We start from the raw sequence: 23,590 nt of genomic DNA on the forward strand, positions 1-23,590 counted from the left end.
CCTGAATCACTTCATCCTAGCCATTCACCAGAATCTTCCAGCCAGACTGCTGATGAGTACCAACCAGCTGGTGGTAGTTTTTTTAAAACAGTTTTAGAGATGGGGAAATGAAAAGCCTAGAATTGCCCCAAAGTGTAGACTTGGAATTGCCTGTGAGAATTGCTTAGAGTGACAGGTCAAGTCTATGTCCCCACACTTCTCCTTTGAGATCTCAGTTTGTTCCTTAATTCTTTGTCATGACAGAAAGTCAGAAGGAAAAAAAAATGCATCCTCACACTGGAAGGGAGCAAGGTAGTGAGGCATTCTGTGAGGTCCATCATCTCCCAGAACTTTCCCGAACCCACATACACCCCTTAGAGCAGTGTTTCCAAAGTATGGGTCATGACCTGTGAGTCCTGAAATCAATTTGATGGGTCACTAGATGTAGTGGTTCACCAGAAAATTTTTTGATGAAATAGAGTAGAAACAGAATGCATTACACATAGTGAAGAGCTAAACATTGTTTTACAGCAATGTTTTGTTTCAGTTATAAATATGAGTGTGTACTACATGTGCATGTGCACCTGTGCTGGGTAAATAGATTATGATAAATATGGTAAATAGTAGATTGTGGTCAAAAAAGTTTGAAATCTTCTGCCTTAAGGGACTCAGCTTCCAAGGTCAGGGAAGGCAAGAAGACCTCAGCAGAAAGAAAACTCTATCACAGAGAACCTCTTTCCAAACCACTAAAAAATCATGGCTCAGCAGTGAGCAGTACAGCGTAGTGTAGTGGTTAAGAGCATACCCAGGCTTTGGAGTTAGACTTAGGGAGAAATCTCAATCCTTCCATTCACTAGCTGCAGGACAGGTATCTACAAGTGGGAATCATGGTTGTACTCTAACCTGTTACCTGGTGATGTTGTATGGGTTAAATGCAGTAGCACATCCAAAGGCCTTAGCATGTTTCCTAGACCACAGCAAGCTCTCATGAATGATACATGTACATAAGGGATCGGTGGTTCCTTTAGTATCCAAAGTGAAGAAAGGAAATGGAAACTAAGATTTTCTGAAAGTCTCCTATGTGCCAGGAATGTCAAGAAATCTTACTCAAGTTCTCTTATTTAAGGACTACTCTAGAAGTTTTGTGTTCTTCAGGGTTAGAAAGGTCAAGCTATGCCTCCATAGCTAATTCCGGATTCAAACCTAGGACTGCTTATGTCAAAATCCACGCAGGGTGGTTATCAAAGAATAGTTACGATGATGACCATGAAAAGGAAGAAAAAATAAATTATTTTTTAAACCCAAGATCATAACCCTTTTCCTTTTAATCGTTTCTAGTGCATCGCTCAGCAAACCTGTTGTGGCTCCTGGTGGTATTATTTGAACACTAGGATAGTTTCAGGGTTATCACCATCCACTGGAATGTTAGACCAAGAAGACAGAGTTGGTTTAAAGGAACATAGCACAAAAATAGTCACTGAGTCTTTAAGAGAATCCATCTATCTGGTGATGGCAATGACTCTGGAACTGCCCAAAGACACATGAGAGCCATGTTTACATGGAACTACCTCTTTGTAACAGCAGAATATTATTTGGCTCTCAAATCTATATTTATTTCTTGCCCCATAGTACTGGGTTATAAAGTAATAGAGTAGAAGACATATTAAGACCATAAAATACCCAGGCCATTTCTGAGGTCTTGAGAATCAGACCCCAGCAGGACCTAAGAGTGTGTTTTATCAGTGATGTTGGCAGCTACCTAACAGAGTACCCCAGGAGCAAACCATCATGTTCAAGCAGATCGTTGTCCAAAATATATAATATAAAAAGGAGAGAACTTTATTTGGAACATATTATACAAAGTGATTGATTAGATTTGCCTCCATTGAAATCCATTTACAGAGAAAATTATATTAAACATCATCTACTGAAGGAACCAACAAAATCTTCATCATCGTCAGATTTTTAAGGAAGGAATAAGCAGCTCTCTTTCTTCACTGAGGACAGTCTTACTTTCAGGCAGGGGATGGACTAGATGTCCTTGTTGGGTCCTTCCCTAGTTTATCATGGCATCTTCGTCATCACTGAGTGTTTAGAAATCCCATGGAACAGTAGAGATACACAGCAGTATAAATGCGAGTAAAGCTGAGAAGTGGATGTCTTTTACAAATGGGTTAGAAAATTGGGCATTCACTGGGAAAGCAGGCCATAGAGAAAACATAGGAGACCAAAGATTTCAGGTCTCTATGCCTATAATTTTGAATCACTGCCATAAAAAAGAAGTCTATTGATGTCTGGGGAAACTGAAAATGGTCATGGTAAATGGAAGCTGTATGGTTCATTTACTGCTATAAAAGATTCCATCAGCTCTTCTGTAGGCTATTATAGCTGCATTTGAAAATGTGAATGTTCAAGTAAGATTCAATAGCAACTACCCAAGACTGGATTAAAAACTGTGTTTGATGGTTTATCATTTTTTAGAATGCTGGTGAATATAATGATTTACTAAAGAAATTTGAGTCAATTAAAAGGTTTGTTGCAGGAAATTGTTATAAATCTCTGGGTTTGGTTTTGTTTCAGTTTTTCACCTTTGAGCAGTACAAGAAATTGCTAGGATATGTGTCACTGTCACCAGCATTGGTAAGTGAGAGTATTTATTATACTTAAGTGTGTGTGTTATTTCATACGGCAAAATCTGGAAACAAAAACCCTTTTGATTCCCCAAGCTCAGCTACTAAAATATGAATTCGAGTTATTCAATGTTCAGCTACTTGTTGAAAGCCATCTTCCTAATAACTCACAATTTGGCCATTTTATAGCTCCCAGTGATGAATTTATGATAATAATGATACGTGCGGAAAGGCCCATATGAGATATGGTCAAGAATATAAAGAGTACATTTGTCAAAGACTCTTTTGAAGCCAAAACATGTGTATGTTTACATACATACTGCACATATCTATTTATGTGAAAGTCACTGTACCTAAAATTATTTCCTAACAGGTCACTTTTGCAGCTTTTGCTCAAGCTGTATTAACTATAGGACTTCAGGTCACTCTGTGGTCAGATGCAGGCTGAGGGGCCTTTTATAGTTGGGGAGAACAGTGATCTTACAATGACACATCTCAACTATTACATGAAAGTCATTTGGTGATTTGAACATTTGCCGATGCCACTCCTTTCCTTCTTCGTGATTTCGCTGCTTTTCACAAAACAAGTTAAATAATATTGACCAAATAGGTTCTATCAATATGCATGCAGCGAGAGCCCCAGAGAGAGCCAATGCACTAATTTCTCCCCCAAACCTGCAAAGCAAAACTAAACTAAACTAAACTAAACTAAATCTGCATTGGCCCTCCAATTGGCAATGTGTCTTCCAACGTCCAGGAAAATACCCCAGTTTACCTGCTGGAATGCACCTTAGAACTCAGCCAGAGGGGCAGAGTTCTGAGCTTCAACTCTTTCATTACTTTATTTCTAAAGATTCATTAAGAAGAAGTAGCTGCTATTTAAAAAATCATACATACTCCCTTTCTAGGAAGGATCCAATTAAGAAACCTAATAGTGTCACTTTGTTTTATGACAAAGAAACCTCTGGTCCAGCCTCCTGCTTAAACAAGGGGGCTGTGAAACGGCCTCTCATGGAAGGAGAAGTGGTAGCATGAGTCCTGAAATAAGCTGAGATTTTTTTTTAATTCCTCAGTGTCTTCCCTGACTGTCTCCCTTTACTTTGAAAACATCTTGTTAAAAAGAGGATTAAAAACTTCCTAGCAGGGCTTCCCCGGTGGCGCAGTGGTTAAGAATCCACCTGCCAATGCAGGGGACACGGGTTCAAGCCCTGGTCCTGGAAGATCCCACAAGCTGCGGAGCAACTAAGCACGTGCGCCATAACTACTGAGCCTGTGCTCTAGAGCCTGCGAACCACAACTACTTAAGCCTGCGCGCCTAGAGCCCATGCTCTGCAACAAGAGAAGCCACCACAGTGAGAAGCCCGTGCACCGCAGTGAAGAGCAGCCCCTCTCTGCAACTAGAGAAAGCCCGTGCGTAGCAACGGAGACCCAACACAGCCAAAAATAAATAAATAAAACAAATAAATTTAAAAAAAGAAGCAGCAGCCAATTCTAAAAAAAAAAAAAAAAAGAAATCTTCCTAGCAAAGGACAGTAAAATACAGTTTCCAGAGGGCCATGGCTGATCCTGTGTCAAGCATTGGTACCATGTGAGAGACTGCACTTCTGTCTTGAGAATTCAAACAGAAAAGCATTTGGCTACTTCAGCTCCTCTCACCGAATTCATGCAAACTGTATACAGTTTTTCTCTTTTCTTGAACTCATTTATTACAGTTTCTTTTTGATACAGCTAGACACTTAAACAGCCATTAAATGTCCCCTAGTGCTCTTACATGAAAAGCCTGGGAGGCTGGGAACCCAACGGTTACCGCTGGTTTCTGGAACAATCTGAGTAACATGATCCGCTGATAGCTGATCAATTCTTTTGACGAGGGACTGCTGAACACTAGTTCTGACAGCAAATGTAGCTGAGTTTTATAGAAGAACAAAAAAGTGAATTACTTGGAAGATTGCGTATAGTAATAAAAACTTGAACATCTGGATTTTAGCTTTTTCAGTCAGAAGAGTTTGGGACTAGTATTTTTTTTTTTTTCTGCCTTTGGATTCCATGATGGAAGTCTGAGGTAAATGAATAAAATATTTTGTCTGTTACCCTATACAAATATGTTTAAAATTGTAATAAAGGGGCATGAAAGGAAAACATTAGTTATCCCCTCTCTCCTAGAATCTGTGTACAATCCCATTCTTCCTCGTCATGCAACAGTAACAGTGGTTTTGTACAGCACTTTACAAAAGGCCTTCACACATTATTTTGACCCTCAGAATAACCTTATTAAATCAAAGATTAGATATTGTTGTCTCCATTTTACAGATGAGAAAACAGTGGCTTATAAAAGACTCAGTGATTTTTTTTTCATGGAAAGGCATTTTATTTTAAATATAGCAGTGTGTACATGTCAATCCCAAACTCCCAATCTATCCCCCTCCCCTAACCTTCCCCCCGACCATAACCATAAATTCGTTCTCTAAGTCTGTGAGTCTGTTTTGTAAATAAGTTCATTTGTATCATTTTTTTAAGATTCTGTGTGTAAGTGATATCATGTGATATTTGTCTTTCTCTGTCTGACTTACTTCACTTAGTATGATAATCTCCATGTCCATCCATGTTGCCGCAAATGACATTATTTCATTCTTTTGAATGTCTGAGTAATATTCCATTGAATATATGTACCACATCTTCTTTAAAAGACTCAGTGATTTAAACACAGAGCTGCAGCTAACACACACGGTGTTTTTGTGTGGATTATGAAAAGGTGCCCCTTTCTCCTGACTGATGCCTTTCTGGCTTGGCAAGTAGGGTGCAGGCTGATTTCAGCCTCCACGTGTAACTTTGTGCCCAAACTACTGTACATGGCATCTCTGGTCACACAGCCAATAAAGTGGCAAAACCAGAACCTAAACCCAGACCTCCTGGCTCTGGATCCTGCCCTGGTTCCACCTTGCCTCCCCTTCTAAGGTTATAGAACATTCCTTTCTCCCTTTTCTCTTTTAGTCTCCTACTTTGAAGAAATTAGAGACTCCGAATACAAGCGTCTCTTCTTTACTCTTCATTGACTTTTTTTTTTCTCCTAGTTGTATACAGTATTACCTCTTCCCCTGAAATTAGAGCTTCAGCACCAAAGAATTATTTTTTTCAGCATCTCTTTTGAAGGTTTGAGGCTTTGTTTCATTTTGTTTTCCTGCTGTGTGTGCTTGTGTGTGTGTGTTAATAGTTGTGGTTATTTTTGATACAAAGTTTCTGAAAATCCTTTAAGGATTCTACTCAGTGGAAAATTCTAGAAAGTTGTTCTTTCCTACTGCAGAAGTTCTTAACAGATAACAAATAAGAACCTGATACACAGCCACCTTTTTTTTTTTTTTTGCAATACGCGGGCCTCTCACTGTTGTGGCCTCTCCCGTTGCGGAGCACAGGCTCCAGATGCGCAGTCTCAGCGGCCATGGCTCACGGGTCCAGACGCTCCGCGGTATGTGGGATCTTCCCGGACCGGGGCACGAACCCGTCTCCCCCGCATCGGCAGGCAGACTCTCAACCACTGCGCCACCAGGGAAGCCCCATAGCCACCTTTTGATAAATGTTCTAGATTTTATCTGAGCCCTTCAAGACAACCTATTTATCTCTGACCTCAACTTTTATTCCTCAGCTTCTAGGTCTAGAAGAATAGGGCAATTATCAGTTTAAAAAGTCAGATAAAGGATTAATTTTAAACTGTTTTTTTTTTTGTTTCTTAATTTCCTAGAATAATGACTCTAAGAATATGGCTATACATTTAAATATTTTTGGCTATACTGTTTGGTTACCTGAAATTTAGCTTTTTATAAGCATTTTATTTGTGGTTCTCCTCCTTGAATTTCTTATATGCTCAATAAATGTATTTAAGTAGGTGTTTAAAAGTGAAGTTCTCCTTTTTTGAGTCAAACTCTCTTTTAGTTGTTACATGTGCAGATGTTTTAGCATCCACCTTAAATAAGTAAAACAACCTTTCTTTTCATTAAAGGACAAAGTCATTGTTGATGGGGCTTTGACATTTTATTTTGAATTGTTAGGATGTGGTTTGTGGCTTCTGTAATTTCTTCTTCATGAATTGTCAGCATCTAGTCAAGATCTAAAGCTGTTTAGTAATGGTATATGGTGCATTTTTGTGAGTTTCTCCATTCTCATTATAACATTCAGCTGCATAGTGTAATGAGTAGGATGTTTAACCCCATACACATGATGACTTGTTTTAAAGTATTGATTGACTTAATTTTTCTAGACCTTTGCCATTGCTGGATTGGGATCTGGACTAACAGAAGCCATTGTGGTCAACCCTTTTGAGGTAGTAAAAGTTGGCTTGCAAGCCAATCGGAACAAATTTACAGAGGTAATCATTTAATGTTTTCCTGTTGTTGAAGGAATGTAAAAATTATTTTTCAGAATATAACATCAAATTATGAACCCAGCCCATAGCCACTTGTTAAAGCCATAGTAACTTATTGTTAAGGAAGTAGCATAAGAAAAAGTCAAATTTCTTCCACAAGGAAAGCGTTAACAAAAATGCACTAAATTCTGATGGACGCCATAAAGCAACCATACTCCAATAAAAATTAATTTTAAAAAAAAGTCTAATGGACAAACACATGTTTAGACATTTTTATTTTAGAGTTGTAATGTAATCTATAATGACTTGTTTGGAAATGTTTTCTGTACTTTTGGCAGAACTTCTATTTCACATTTTACTAGAATAGACTATAGCAAAAACCACTAGGATGATAATATTGCTGTGCTTTTAAAAAAAAAATTATGAAGTCATTTGTAAAATTACCTCACACTTTTCCTGACTCCACACACTGCCCTCCCCCAAAGATTCTGATAATCTGTCAAGCTTGTCTTTTGGTTAAATCTGAATGAGCATACTACTAAACCTGTGTAGACGTCACCACTTGGAAATAATGGGTCTTGACATTTAGTCACTGGTACATGATGTTCCATGAAGACAGCTTGCCTTGGTCTGTGCTGCCTTCACTTCTTCGAAGTTGCCGAATAATTCCCTTTAAACCACCAAGTCCAACTGTTCTTGTTTTATTCTTTTGGGTGCCAAGCCCAAGGTAGGGAAAAAATAAGGGGATTGGCAGTCCAGGTCCTTTCTTAGCATTTGAATTTACTTCCACAACTGGGTAGCACATAATATAAATTGGTTTGGAGTATCTGCTGACCTGAATTTCTCCATAGAAAAGTTCCCCTGCCTACTACTTAAGCGTCTGCTAATGGGTGGAGACCCCCTCGCACTCCCACCCCACTTCCTGCCTGCTGCTACTGCCTGAGAGCTCCCTGGCAGCTTCTTGAGCAGGGGTGTGGGAACGGAGAGGGGGCCCCTACTCACCTGTAACTGCCAAGAGCTGCAGAGGACAGGGTTGGCCTGCTACAGCAGATGGTATCTACTCAGAGGATGTCAATCCTAATTAAGGAAGATTTTTTTGTTTTAAGTTTCAAAAGACTGTCTTAATTGCAGAGATATATAGCACTTCAGAAAAGGTTGAAAATCCTGTATTGCCCTAGTCTCTGTTTCTGTTTTGCTTTTTCTCTATTCTTCCTTGAATGATGGGAAAAGATGGCAAGGACCAGGAACAAATAAAAAGAAACACTTTTAAATGTCCGGTCAATATGGAGCATTAAAGACAACCCCCATGGAATCTGCTCAAGGAAAATTTGGCTGGGAGAATTACCAGCTAGAAGAAAACTTGGGGCTCCCCATTTAGTGTCCCATTTTTACCCATTTGGAAGCTTGTCTTGGGGCAGCAAGGAGTGAGCAAAAGAATACACAGGCCTGGGCTTCCCTGGTGGTGCAGTGGTTGAGAGTCTGCCTGCCGATGCGGGGGAGACGGGTTCGTGCCCCGGTCCGGGAAGATCCCACATACCGCGGAGCGTCTGGACCCGTGAGCCATGGCCGCTGAGACTGCGCATCTGGAGCCTGTGCTCCGCAACGGGAGAGGCCACAACAGTGAGAGGCCCGCGTACCGCAAAAAAAAAAAAAAAAAAAAAAAAAAGAATACACAGGCCTTCAAACTGCAGTCCTTTATCAAGACAGCATGCAAGCAGAGGAACACAAATGGGACAGAGCACCAAGAAGCACTCACAGGAATGAAAATAACGAAGTATCACAGCACCCCTGCTCATGCCTAATGTTCTTTTTCTCTCCTCTGCCCTCAGGGAGCTTCTACACTGAGGCCATGTAAGAGCTGCTAATGTTTTGCACATGCTGAGGCCTTGCTAGAACATGGTAAACACCCTTCCAGCCCAACACAAGAATGCTACATGTGCACGTGCTCCTATAGTTCATTGACACGAGTGTGGTCTGTGTAAATAGTTTATGTATATACAGCCATTTTTCTAAGTGGGGGAGGATGGGGAACTTGTTTGAGGTCGTTTCTTTTGCAGAATCCACTGAACTGGATTCATTGTCAGGTATGTACTTAGACAAAATAAAATCTATTAGGTACCCTATAAAATATTTGTCATATTACTTCAACTAGTCAGAACTTGGTAAAACAGAGATCACATAGGTCACACATGTCAGCATTTTGTTTCCAGCAACTGTCAGGATTCAGTAGCTGATCAGAGGTGGCACTTTATTCGTCAAAGGTGCCAATATTGATCAAATTGAAAAGTAGTTAGTGCATAGTCAGTCACCCAACATAAGGTCATGGGACTATGCCTATTACAAAAAAAAATCTGAGTGAAAGGAATGACGTGATAAGAATAGCAAATTTCAAACTGACAATGGATTAATCTCCAAAATATACAAGCAGCTCATGCAGCTCAATATCAAAAAAACAAACAACCCAATCCAAAAATGGGCAGAAGACCTAAATAGACATTTCTCCAGGGAAGATATACAATGAGGTATCACCTCACACCAGTCAGAATGGTCATCATCAAAAAATCTACAAACAATAAATGCTGGAGAGGGTGTGGAGAAAAAGGAACCCTCTTGCACTGTTGGTGGGAATGTAAATTGATGCAGCCACTATGGAGAACAGTATGGAGGTTCCTCAAAAAACTAAAATTAGAACTACCATATGACCCAGGAATCCCATTACTGGACGTATACCCTGAAAATACCCTGACAAATAATTCAAAAAGAATCATGTGCCACAATGTTCATTGCAGCTCTATTTACAATAGCCAGGACATGGAAGCAACCTAAGTGTCCATCAGCAGATGAATGGATAAAGATGTGGCACATATATACAATGGAATATTACTCAGCCATAAAAAGAAATGAAATTGAGTTATTTGTAGTGAGGTGGATGGACCTAGAGACTGTCATACAGAGTGAGGTAAGTCAGAAAGAGAAAAACAAATACCGTATGCTAACACATATATATGGAATCTAAAAAAAAAAAAAAAAAGTTTCTGAAGAACCTAGGGGCAGGACATGGATAAAGACACAGACATAGAGAATGGACTTGAGGACATGGGGAGGGGGAAGGGTAAGCTGGGACAAAGTGAGAGAGTGGCATGGACATATATACACTACCAAACATAAAATAGATAGCTAGTGGGAAGCATCTGCGTAGCACAGGGAGATCAGCTTTGTGACCACCTAGAGGGGTGGGATAGGGAGGGTGGGAGGGAGATGCAAGAAGGAGGAGATATGGGAATATATGTATATGTATAGCTGATTCACTTTGTTATAAAGCAGAAACTAACACACCATTGTAAAGCAATTATACTCCAATAAAGATGTTTAAAAAAGAATAGCAAATTTCAGATCTAGACATTTAAAAATACCTACCAGTCATTTGGGGCAAGTGCAGCTGTTTTCTCTGTCTTTTGTCGAGAACTCATTAACTCTAAAGCCTACGTCTATTGACTAGCACGTCCTTTTATCCAACAAGTGATACCCTTTTGTTAATCTGTACCTGTGTTGAATTAATCCAAAACAATGTTAGGTGCGCTCACTTCAGCATCTGTATGGCAAAGAATAATTAATACTTTCTACATTCTCAGGCTTTGTAGGTTGTCAAGAATTATGGGGTGGGTGGGCGGGGAGAGGAAGAGGAAGAGAAAGGGAGGAAGAAAGGAATTAAAATTTTTTTTTTAGGAATTAATTTAATGCCTAAAGCATTTAAAGATTATGCTTCCTTTTTTAAGAAAAAAAGTTTTACTTCTGGTATAAAGTTTTAGTTATGTATAGATAATGCATATTTATGTTAGGAGACACCAAAAAAACTACATATTTCTGTATGTACATATAAGTGTACAGATGTACTAAAAATGGTCTAGACTCTCAAGCAGTGCTGTCCAAAAATAAAAATATAACATGTGCCACCTATATGTAAAAAGGTAAAAAGAAACAGATGAAATTAAATTATATATTATTTAACCCAGTATATCCAAAATATTATCATTTCAAAATGTAATCAATAAACAAATTATATGAGATATTTTACACTCTTTTTTCATACTGGATATTCAAATCTAGTGTGTATTTTATGCTTACAAGCACGTTCCAGTTTAAACTAGGACATTTCAAGCACTCAGTAGCCTCATGTGGATGGTGATGTCCTTAGAAGACAGTGCAGGTCTGGAGGAATTCATACAAACTTCTCACTTTGGCTGCCTCTGGAAAGGAGACTGGAAGGGGAGAGAGGAAGATAAGAGTTTTAAGGGAAGAGTTTGGTGCGTTTGAATGTTTAACATGAGAATGTATCCAGTATTATCTGTAAACATTTACATTAGAAGGTAACACTTGCTCACTGTAAAAATTTAGAAAATACAGAACCGTATAAAGAAAAGTAAGTAATCCAAAAGAAATGTTCTAATGGCTCTGCCGGGTTAAACCCACCTCAGGGAGAATCTTTTCCGCTAATTCAGGTGGGAATGACTTGCTGACCCATCTTAGGACACAATCTTGCATAATTCTGGTTCTAGTACTTCATTTATAGTAGCAGGAACCCCCATTTTTCCTGCTCTGTAATTTCTTAAAGAGCTTAAACCTTATGTGCAAATTATCAAAGAACATATATAAGCAAAGCTGTCTAGAACAGAAAGGCAATTGGTTTGGGGAGCAAAAAGCCATAAGGGTTTGCCGAGAGATGTACCCATCAAGCTCTTTACCATTTCCTAACAGTATGGCCTTGAACAAGTTACTTGCAGTTCCCTCTGTGGTAAAATGATGGTGATCAGTCCAACTACATTACAACAAGGTATTTCTATAAGGAGATAGAAACACAAGTCCCGCAGGGCCATCTAAGTTACTGACTTTGTGACAGCCCCCTGCTTCCTACTCTGACCATAGCCCAGTTTCCTCTTTTGTTAGGGAAAAATAATAGTAATGGCCACATCAAATGGTGTAATAGGGTTAGTTGAGACATGTATATAAAGCTGTCAATACAGTCTGTCATGTAGTGGTGGTTTAATAAGTGTTAGTAGTTATTATTACGACCTGCTTTTTATGAGAAATTAAATGTGATAGTATACCCAAAGGTCTTAACACAGAGCCTGGGACATGATAGGCACTCAACCAATGGTAACTATTTCTAGATGCAAATTGATCTTATAAATCCTTAAGGTTGACTAGAGACAGATCTATCTTGAGATATTGCTGCAATGAACAGTCACACCTGACTCCCAGTTGTGGGCTCAAAAACAGCTTACTGAACAATGGTTCACCTTAGGTCATTCCCAACTGCCAATGCAATCCATTCAGCCTGAATTCTTTATCAGGGCTTAAGGGCTGGCAGCCTAGTTACAGTGCCTATTGACAAGATCTTTAAACTTAGATGCAGGTCTGCTATCATAAACAATAGTAGTTGGGTACCTGTTTGCTATAAATAACTTGCATATAGCAGCAGAAGTTCAAGAGGAAACTAAAAACATTTGAAGCCACTTTGGAAAGAGTTCTACCACAATCAAGATATTCTTCCTCAAGAATAGTCATATAAATTGAACGTGGATTCTTGATCAAGCCTTCGCGGCCGCTTCACCTGGAGGCTGTGAACTAAGCTCATTTTCAGCCTTTTCAGTCAATTACAGCTGCCAGCTGTGGTGAAACACTAACTAGATGGGCTGCATGGAGAATGACCAGATGGCTTGACAACACCTTTACAAAAAGCAGAGCAGTTTCCCCAGAGGCTTATTTTGCAGGGAGATAACTCTTGCTGCTCCGCCAATAGTATGAGTTTCTCAGGCCACAGGTCTGTGGCTCAGCCTTTCTACCTTCCTGCCTTAGATTTGAACCACCATGGATTCGTACACAGTAATTGTGGATTTTCCTATTTCGTCAGCCTGAGGAGGTGAGTCTGCGTGGTCCTTTAAACATGAAAAGTTCCCAAGAAGTTCTCTGTAGTGGAAGATAGCCTAGGGTAACAGTAGTCAACATGACTCTTAATATTACACTTAAAGTCTTGGAGGCGATGGTAGAGTGATAAAGATGGAACAAAAGGACTGCCGTGGTCCCAGGTGCACAGAGCGTGGTCTAGAAGGAGGTTGTGGAATGTAGGTAGATGTCCATTTGGCCCTGTGGGGAGGGAATAGTTGACAAAGAGCCAGAATGGGGCCCTCTGAAGCATGGGGTCCAGGAAAGGCGCCCCTCTAGCTGGGATCCAAGGGCAATACTGGCTGAGAGCAGAGGCTGTGTGTGCTATGTTCTTGGGGCCCTCAGTGAAATTCCTGACAGGATTTCCCAGGAATGGCAGGTACGCTGCTGGCTCCAGCTGCCTGTGTTCACCCCTCTGTGCTCTAGGACTGATTTTCTAGGCAGTCAGAGGTATGTTATCCATAAAACATATTATGTTTTATATTATATATATTATATATGTTTTATATTATATATTTATATTTATATTATATTATATATATTATATATAATATTATATTATTATATATATTATATATATTATATATATTATATTATATATATTATATTATATATATATTATTATATATATAATATTTTATATTATATATTTATATTTATAATATATTATATATATTATATATATATTTATATTATATTATATATATTATATATGTTTTATATTATATATATTATGGATATATCCATAAAATATATCCCTCCCAGTAAGCCCTAAACTATGCTAGAAATGTAAAGGAAATTGTGGTTAATTTGGTTATTGATACTTCCCTTATATCCTTCCAGCTTCTGTATAAAGTATTTCAATAGGTGTACTTGTCTTGCCTCCACTTTTAAAATTACCACCATATCAGTCAAAGACTATAATCCCTGCCACACTTCCTTCAATTCCAATACCAGAATCTTGGCCAGCATCTTAAAATTCACAGTGAATAAAGTAAACCGGTCTCTAAATACGCTTGACCTTCTGTGGGGAACAAAGTAATCACAGCTTTGTCATGCTCTGGTTTGGTTCAGTGGGTATAAAAACATGTTCAGATAAAATCAGGATAGATCCAAATTTCCCCCCATCCTTCAAACTAAACCCAAGCAAAGTGTCGTTCTGGTCTGTAGTCTTTTTGGCTTAGGACTAGGCTTGCCCAGGAATTTCTCCATTGGAGATGGTGTGTATCCCCAGTCTTGCCAAAAGTGTGACTTTGTAGCTTGTTGTTCCGCTCCCTTCTAACTAGGTGCATCGTTTTTTCCTGTACACTTATAAGAATGAGAAGTCCCCTATCAATTATGCTAAGCCAAGTGGTGTTTTGCTGGCATGCTCTCTGCTAGCCTGGAAAATGTGAATTTCTCTCCAGGAGCAAAATCTTGTATGAATTGTTTCCCAGTTTTTCTCTCCACTTTGAAATCTACTTCAAAGTTATTATTTGGCTAACGGGTTATGTTTTCCTTCCCTTGAGGTCTATAGGATTTGCCTCTGATGTGTGGATGGGGCACAGGTTATCCTTCTACTCTGTCATTTTTATCGGCGTTACATATGAACATAATCATTCTCACCCCCAAATAGGAAACTAAACCTTTAGGAAATTGCAAAAGCCTGTTTCATCTCGATTTAGTCTTTAAAGATGTTCAGCCCAAGAAGGGAATCGTCTTCCACCTATGCTCTATGATTAAAACTTAAGGATCAATGAACTGATAGCAAATGTATCATCGATGGTAGAATCTTTAAAGATAAGGATTTTTTAAAAATTAGTTCAGGGTTTGATTCTTGTTTTGGATAACACCACTAAATATAGCTCCACACACTCTATCCTGGGAGCTTAATAATCTAATAGAGACCAGTTAGATCACGTACAGTATCACAAAGCTTAGTGATTATTTTCTCCATAGGCAATTAACAAATGCTTAAACTTAGTCATATTATGTAGAGACAACACAAAGTGAATAGGACTGTACTTTGCAATCCTCTCTTTCCAGAAGGAGAGAAGTTGAGTTATATAGAGAGTGAATGTGTGGCTCTTTTTTCAGAACGCGTGAGAAGCTAGCTTCAAGGGCATGTCAACATTCATGATGACGTATTGAGTTAAGTTCAAATTTTTCCTGCATTACCATGTGAAATCCTGCCTGGAAGCTGTTCAGTACCTAAATTATTTCTTTCCAGTCTATGATTCTTGTAGGCAGAAAAGTGAATTATGTGTATGAATCCATTCCTATAGTTATCTTTCAACAGTGCCTAAGGCAGCAGCCAAGTTGCCTCTCTATTATCATTTACAGAAAATAGACTTCAGTCTTCCACTCAGCTGTGCCAGAAACCCTAGATTTTTGCCTTCAGAATTGAGACTTTGAAGTAATGATAATAGCTACCATTTACAGAACATCCACTATAGGCCAGATACTGTGCAAGATGCCTTACATGTTTTTTCCATTATTTGATTTTTTAAAGTTATATAGTTTTTGTAAATTACAAAAGTAATTGTTTTCACAAATCAGGTAACACAGGGCTATGTAAAGAAAAAATAATTGGTGATGGCTGCCACTACCGCCCTGCAATCGCATCGCTCTGGTAACTGCTCTGTCTCCTTCCACCTTTTACAGTGCTCACACGCACCTGATACCTAATCCTCCCATTATCCCTATAAGGTCAGTGGCTCTATCTCTATGTTATGGATAGGGGAAATAAAACCTAATGCAGTTATTAGCTCTAAGGAACTGAGCATTAACATAGAGGTCTCTTTCTAGAAACCACACTGTTTTCACTGGGATAAAGAAAAGTGGGTAATGAAGACGCTTAAGGGAAAATCGTTGTGTTTCTGGAACCATGAAGAGGCAAAGGCTCCTTCCATGTTGCCAGTCCCCTCTGAGTAGTCACCCCTGTGTCCACAGCGCAGTCACCTTCCCTCCTGCTCTGCCAGCAGGCAAAGCACAGGGTCAGCGTCTCGTCCCGTCACCCCGAGGCCCCGTGTTCCTCCAGGCGGTTATTGGACAGCAACTTGGTGTTGACATAGCTTTGTGGCTCAGCATCTGGAAGAGTTTGTTTAAAGCAAATTATTTTCCACTCACAGATTGTTTAAAAATAGGCCTGCTCATCAAATGTAAATTGTAGAAAGAATATAATTATATTTTGGATGTCTTTTTGTCCCTAATCATGCCTTAGTAAAATAAACTGCAACGACAAATTAGTGAAATACCTAAGCTAAAAGAGATGTGTAACTGTGGAATTTTGAGCCCGATTCCTCTTCTTTCATTTACATTTTGTTCTCAAATAAAAGGAAGAGTTTTCTTCTTTTTTCAAATTTATGAAAATGCTTCAAGACTTCGAGGAATGAAGAGCTTAAGTGATCTATCTCCTAATGAGCAAGGGTATTTTCCCACCTAAGTGTAGCAACTGGATATCGTCTTTAAAAAGCAGTATTTTTCTTAAGGCCCGGATATGGACACTCACTTCACTGTATAAAGGTCTCATCCGGTTTGCTTTCCAGTCATGTGATGAAATCCAGTGCAACACCTTATTCCATTGGCTCTAAAATGCACCCGAGTTCCCCTTGCCATGGGAAGCAAGTAAAGGGACGCATGTGGAGCGTGCTGTCTTTGGACATGGTGTGCCTAGAGCTCTTCTCTCGCTTTAGAGAGGGAGGAAATCCACTGACACACACCCCACGCTTGTGCCTACCGGCCATACTCTGATAGCTATTTACCCAAGGAACAATGCCTAAAACCTCTGTCCATGATCTCACAAGGTAATCAGAGCCAGCTATGGTCAGTAGTTGGATGGAAGAACTCCAGAAAAAATAGCTGAGGCTGCCATAAGTCATCTCGGTGATCTGTTGGTAATTCTGGGCTCTCAGAGAGTAAGGAATCAGTGTCCCAGAGTGGTGCCTGGGAGCATTGTGTAGGCAATGGATCGTCTCTTTTATTTACGCCTCTTAAGGACTTTTAATTTTTAAAAGAATTTTTTATTGAAGTGTGTTGATTTATAATATTATGTTTTAGGTAGGCAGCATAGAGATTTAGTATTTTTACAGTTTATATTCCATTAAGAGTTATTACAAGATAATGGCTATAATTCTCTGTACTGTACAATATATCTTTGCTGCTTATGTATTTTATACACAGTAGTTTGTATCTCTTAATCCCATACTCCTAACGCACCCCTCCCCCTTCCCTCTCCCCACTGGTACCCACTTGTTTGTTCCCTATATCTGTGAATCTGTTTCTGTTTTGTTATACACATGCATTTGTATTATTTTTTAAATTCCACATACAAGTAATATCATACAGTATTTGTCTTTCTCTGTCTGACTTATTTCACTAAGCATGATAATTTCTAGGTCCATCCACGTGGCTGCAAATGGCAGAATGTCATTCTTTTTATGGCTGAGTAATATTCCATTGTGTATATATAGCACATCATTTTTTTTTAATTTTTTTATTGATGTACAATATAAAGTACAGGTGTACAACATAGTGATTCACAATTTTTAAAGGTTATACTCCATTTATAATTATCATAAAATGTTGACTATATTCCCTGTGTTGTACAGTATATCCTTGTAGCTTATTTACTTTATACATAGTAGCTTGTACTTCTCAATCCCCTACCTCTATCTTGCCCCTCCCCGCTTCCCTCTCCCCACTGGTAACCACTAGATTGTTCTCTGTACAAGTCTGTTTCTTTTTTGCTATATTCACTATTTTGCTTTATTTTTTAGATTTCACATCTAAGTGATATCAGTTTTCATTCTTTTTTATGGATGAGTATTATTCCATTGTGTATATACACCACATCTTCTTTATGCATTCATCTGTTGATGGACACTGAGGTTGCTTCCATATCTTGGCAATTCTAAGTAATGCTGCTAAGTACATGGGGTGCATGTATCTGTTCGAATTAGTGTTTTTGTTTTTCTCAGATGTATACCCAGCTGTGGAATTGCTAGGTCATATGGTAGTTCAATTTTTAGTTTTTTGAGAAACATCCACATTGTTTTCCATAGTGGCTGCACCAATTTATATTCCCACCAACAGTTTATGAGTGTTCCTTTCTCTCCACATCCTCTCCAACATTTGTTATTTGTGGAGGTTTTTTGATGTTAGCCATCCTGACAGGCGTGAGGTGATTTCTCATTGTATACCACATCTTCTTTATCCATTAGTCTGTTGATGGACACGGATTGCTTCCATATCTTGGCTATTATAAATAGTGCTGCTATGAACATTAGAGTGCATGTATCTTTTAAATTTTTTTTTCATGTTTTTTGGATATATGCCCAGGAGTAGAATTGCTGGGTCATATGGTAGTTCTATTTTTAGTTTTTTGAGGAACGTCCATACTGTTTTCCATAGTGGCTTCATCAATTACAGAAATTCGATTTCATGTTTCATAATCATTATAGAATATTCTCATGGGTAGATATAAAATTTTTCAGTATATCTCTCCAAATAAAAAGCAAAGCAAAAATATTTTTATGTTTCTCGAATATGAACAAAGTACCGTACTAGATAGTTAACACAGTGCATGGCGCCTAGTAGGGCTCAGTAGGTGTTTGTTGAATAAATTAATGCATAAAAGACCATGGAGTTCCCAGAATTAACAATTGGCAATAGCTGACATCAGAGTTAAAGTAGACTTTGAGTTCCTTCCAATGGAAATACTTCTGGCAGGTACCGGTGAACTGAAGATTTTTCTAAATCAACGTGGAGAGCAGTGTGATATCGCAACATTAGCTCCGTTCCGACCCACTTATTCTTCCGTGCTTGCAGCTCTGGTGCGGTCAATGAAAGGTATATCTAGGAAAGTTAGAATGCAATTTGGCCCACAGCTGGTAACTAAATATGAAAATTGGAGTGAATCTAAATATTGAAAGGAAACTGAATTTTTGGGTGACCTGCTGGGTTGGATAGGATTGGAATCATTTGCCTGATGATGCTAATCAGTTACCATTTCGCTTTGAAATGGAAGCCCAGTAATCAAATAAGTTTAGTAAAACTTGTGTTTACAGAGATCTAGTCAAAATGATTCTGTATTTTCCTAGTGGAAGTCATGTTTTGCCTTTCTAGTTAAATATTTGCTTACATGTGTGTGATACAGTGTCTCTGAATGAAGCAAAAAGGACACCTCTAATTCTTACGGGAATTAGAGTTTAGGTTTTTCTTGGTCTCAAGGCCCCAAGCTGCCAGAAAAATATATTTGTATTTATCTGTTACCTGTATCAGTTGGATTATCAAACTCTGAAAATCTTACAGCATGTGTATAACAAGAATGAGTCAACAAGCGTGACAGCACCACTGGATGAGATGTAGAATTCTGCTTAAGCCATTTTCCAGTACTTTTCCCTTAGGACTATTACTTACTCCTTGGTTTCCTCACCTGTAAAATGAGAATAATATACCTGCTGTCCACATTACAGGCTGTTGAGAGAGGCAATCATATATGACAGGATGGCAGAACCGTGCAGAGTATAAAGTATGAACTTGGAGCCTGAGGGGCCTCAGTTGGAGCTCTGGACCTTCCACTAACTCTGTGATATTGAGCAAGTAACTTAACTTTAGTTTCCTCATCTGTCAAATGGGGATAAAGATAATACCCATCCCACACACTTGTTCAGAGGATTAAGTAAGATGATATATGTAAAGTACCAAGTATCTATGATAATGACTAACATTGATGAGCACTTCCTGTGTTCCAGGTACCTGGTAACATGCATGTATATGCTCTCTAAGGTATAAATAAACTGTGTCAGGTGGAGGCCTGGTTAGTGTGCTTTTTCTTTCCCAGCCTTTGCTCCCGCATGGTGGCCTTGCTTCTACAGTGCACAGACCTGTCAAGTGAAGAGTTCTTACCGAGGATGTTTACCAAGCAGTAGGGAAGAGACCATTTTACAGGATCTGCTGCTCCTGAGAGGAAAGCCCTGGGGTGATGACCTAGGAGATCTCTAGCCCAGGAGTTGGATATGGGTGGCTCCCAGAAAAAGCAGACCTATGATCTTGCACTCTGAAGGCATTTCTGTAGGAAGGATCATGTCACAAGGGTCCAGGGCTCTGGGAAAAGGAAACCACAGCCAAAAGAAATGAGCAGGAAGAGGCTAGTTATTCATGTCCTTCCTCCCCCTCAAATCAGCCTCCACCTTTTGGTTGTCATTGCCTTCAACTACCAAAGAAATTACCTGTTATTTTACTATTATAACTAGTTTTATTATCTTCATAATTGCCATTATTATTAACAGCTAATGTATAGTAAATGCTTACATAGGGCAAAGTTCATTGACTTATTTATCATCACAACAACAATCCTATGAGGAAGATTCTATTATTATCCTTATTTTACAGATGAATGAAGTGAGGATAAATCAGAGGATAAAATACCTGCTTAAGCTAGCAAGTGATATTTCTGGGATTCAAAGCTTGGGACTGTCTGGCTCTGACCCCCTATTTCTAACTACTGTACTACCCCCTGATTTGCTTAATTATTCACAGCTGAGTTCAAACTCAACAAGGCACTTGAGTCAAAATCCATGTGTTACATTTCTTCGTACCTACCTAACATCCAAGCTGGTAGAAATCAGGCAATGGACCATCAGTAAATGCTATTTGGATTGACATATACACACTACTATATATAAAATAGATAAATAGTAAGAACCTACTGTATAGCACAGGGAACTCTACTCAATACTCTGTAATGACCTATATGGGAAAAGCTAAAAAAGAGGGGATATATGTATATGTATAACTGATTCACTTTGCTGTACAGCAGAAACTAACACGACATTGTAAATCAACTCTACTCCAATAAAAATTAATTTAAAAAAAGATCTAATAGAAGTCCTCTCTTTAAATTTTGATGATTTAGCACACTAGATTTTTAAATGATAGACACATCTTTATACCTGTTTTATTTAGGGAAAGCCATGTTAATCTGCACTTTCATTCAAAGTCATTGGTTCCTCTGTTGCTAAAGAATCTAGATGGCTTCTGACCTCCCCATCTCTCCTGCCCTCGGGGCTTCAGAGTGGGTGAGGATGGAGAGAAAGCTTGGGCTAGAAGCAGGGAGGACTGGTGTTGGTCAGTCTGGACCCAGGCAGCCTCACTTCTGCCTAGTTTCTTTCATCCCCAGGAGAGCTGCCTCCTTTCCTTGCCTTTGCCCTCTAGGCTGCCTTCCTCACAACAAGAGAGCAGCGCCTAGGAGTTTGCTCAGCACTTTCAGAGTCTCTCCAACAGAAATGAACTTCTGCTCAACTTGTCCTCAAGTCTCTTTTGAAAACCAAAATAAATAACTGGGGTTGATAGTCAATGTGCCATAACACAAACAAAAAAATCCCATTTTGTAGCAGAGAGAGTGAACTTTAACCTTCTGAGAATTTTTGGTTTTCCGATATGAAATGTCTTTTATTGTTTTAAGGTACGTTCTCATGTGTTTTTCTCATGTCACAAAAAAAGGGTTTTCTTGGGATTAATGTAATTTATTGTAATTAATCCTCTTAAATGAAAAGATGAATTTGAGTGTAGAATTGTAGCTAGAGTTTTTAAAACATTTATCAGTAAAAGCTATAGGATTTACTCTCTAAACAAACTCATTTAAATGTATCAGGTTAATTACATAGCTACAAAGTTGGATGAAAAGCCTTGATTGGATTTGTTCTGTTCTGCTGACACAGCCTTAATTGCACATGATAAGAAAACACTTTTAGTCAGTGAGTGCATCAGACTGCCATGATCACTCCAGCAACCTGCTCCAGTGAAATTTCAAATACGCGTCATCTCAGTGCTTGCCTCATGGGAAAAAAATTAAATGCTGAACCTTTCCCCTTATTTACTATTCAGTATTCAAAATTTAAGAGGGAGAGAGATCCTTTGTGCTGTACCTCCAAAAAGGAAACAGTCACTCAACCTTATTTAAAAACCCACATGAATTGTTGTAATTGTACTGTAATGAATTATAAAACTCAGGGCAAACTACAGTGATTTCTTTAGCAAGTTCCAAAAGTAGCACTGACTGGGTTCCAGCAGTCAAGGTATTTCAACCTTAGGTAATCAATCAAAGGGCTGGAAAGAAGTAAATTAAAGGTAACCCAGTACTCTCAACACCATTGATTTATCATTTATCACAGCAAGTGTTACACACACTGATTGCCCACTTTCTTGAGGAAGTCTACAATCAACTGCTATTTATCCACAGCCGATTTCTAACCTAACGCCAGTTTAAACTATTGAGGGAATGGAATCAGGACTAATTGTAACATTCACTTTAGAAAAACATAATTAGAAAGGTAAATATTCAGGAGCCAAAAATACATTCCTTTTGGATTATGCACAGTTATGGATTACCAGTTTGGATTACTAGTTTATCTATATGGTTAATCCCCTCTATTAGTGTGGATGATCCAGAATTGGATGCAACTATTGACATGTTGAAAATGATGTTAGCTATTATATGACATTAGTTTCACTAATTCCATCAAAGATATTTTTTTCTTGGCCAACAATCTTCCCTTTAAGGCCTGTTGTTATGCATGCAATTTTGTTTACTTTTGGGCTTTCCTAATTTTAAAAAGCATGAATCTAGGCATGATTATTCATCTTTGGGGAAAAATAAGTCCCTAATAATTTTGGGCTTGAAGGGAAGTTAAAACTGTAATTTATTCTGTTTCACAGTCCCAAAGATGACCTTTCTCCTCTCTCGTGCAGCAACCATCCACCATGAGTTACGCAAGACACATCATTAAGAAGGAAGGCTTGGGACTCCAGGGCCTCAACAAAGGATTTACAGCAACTTTGGGACGTCACGGAGTTTTCAACATGGTTTATTTCGGCTTCTACTACAATGTCAAGAACATTATTGCTGTCAATAAGGTAACTGTTTAATAGATTAAAATCCTGGAGGAAAAATCCTATCAATGATGATAGCTGCATTTATAGAGTATTTATCCTTCCAAGTCACTGTGCTGAACTCTTATGTCTGTTATCTAAGTTGATCCCCACATCAGCCTTGTTTATTGAGTGTTGTGATCCCTATTCAGAAACAAAGGCTCAGAAAGATCAAGTAAATTGCTCAGAGTCACATAATAAAGAGCAAGGCAGAGCCTTGAACCCAAGTCTGACACCAAAACTCATCTTCTTGAAGAATATACCATTATACCTGAATGCTTCACATTTATCACTAATAGGAATTTCTAGAAACTGTTATTACTTAATTTTTATCTCAGAAGCATAACTTGCTCAAGGAAGTTGAAATTTTCATAGTGTAAATAAATTTTGAGTTCATGAGGGGAAATTATCAGCCTAAAATTTAAATTTTACCTAGATGGTAATTTTTAAATTCACCTAAGTTAATTAGGATAAGTAGTAAATCAACTCTTCTAGGATCATGCACTTTTGATATAAAATAATAATAATAATTTTTAATGGTAACTTACAGATGTCAGCAGCCTTTCAACTTTGACAAGATAAAAGTAACACATGATGTGTTTTAAAATGAGCATCTTTGGGGCTTCCCTGGTGGTGCAGTGGTTTAGAGTCCGCCTGCCAATGCAGGGGACATGGGTTCGAGCCCCGGTCCGGGAAGATCCCACATGCTGGGCCCGTGAGCCATGGCAGCTAAGCTGGTGCATCCGGAGCCTGTGCTCCGCAACGGGAG

General features: G+C 38.7%; 1 protein-coding gene across 9 annotated transcripts in view; it reads left to right on the top strand.

The window, feature by feature from the left end:
• The window catches only part of SLC25A21 (solute carrier family 25 member 21), a 533,965-nt gene that overhangs the window by 468,255 nt on the left and 42,120 nt on the right, over positions 1 to 23,590 (top strand). For 6 of the 9 annotated variants that reach the window (XM_079912920.1, XM_079912922.1, XM_079912923.1 and 3 more), the window contains 3 exons: positions 2,560 to 2,619; positions 6,862 to 6,969; positions 22,642 to 22,806. In XM_079912920.1, coding sequence (XP_079769046.1) covers positions 2,560 to 2,619; positions 6,862 to 6,969; positions 22,642 to 22,806 — 333 coding nt within the window. The remainder of the gene's footprint in view (positions 1 to 2,559; positions 2,620 to 6,861; positions 6,970 to 22,641; positions 22,807 to 23,590) is intronic. The other 3 variants (XM_079912925.1, XM_079912926.1, XM_079912921.1) reach the window with 2 other exon arrangements.

The sequence above is a fragment of the Stenella coeruleoalba genome (assembly GCF_951394435.1).
Source record: "Stenella coeruleoalba genome assembly, chromosome: 2".
Lineage (NCBI taxonomy): Eukaryota > Metazoa > Chordata > Mammalia > Artiodactyla > Delphinidae > Stenella > Stenella coeruleoalba.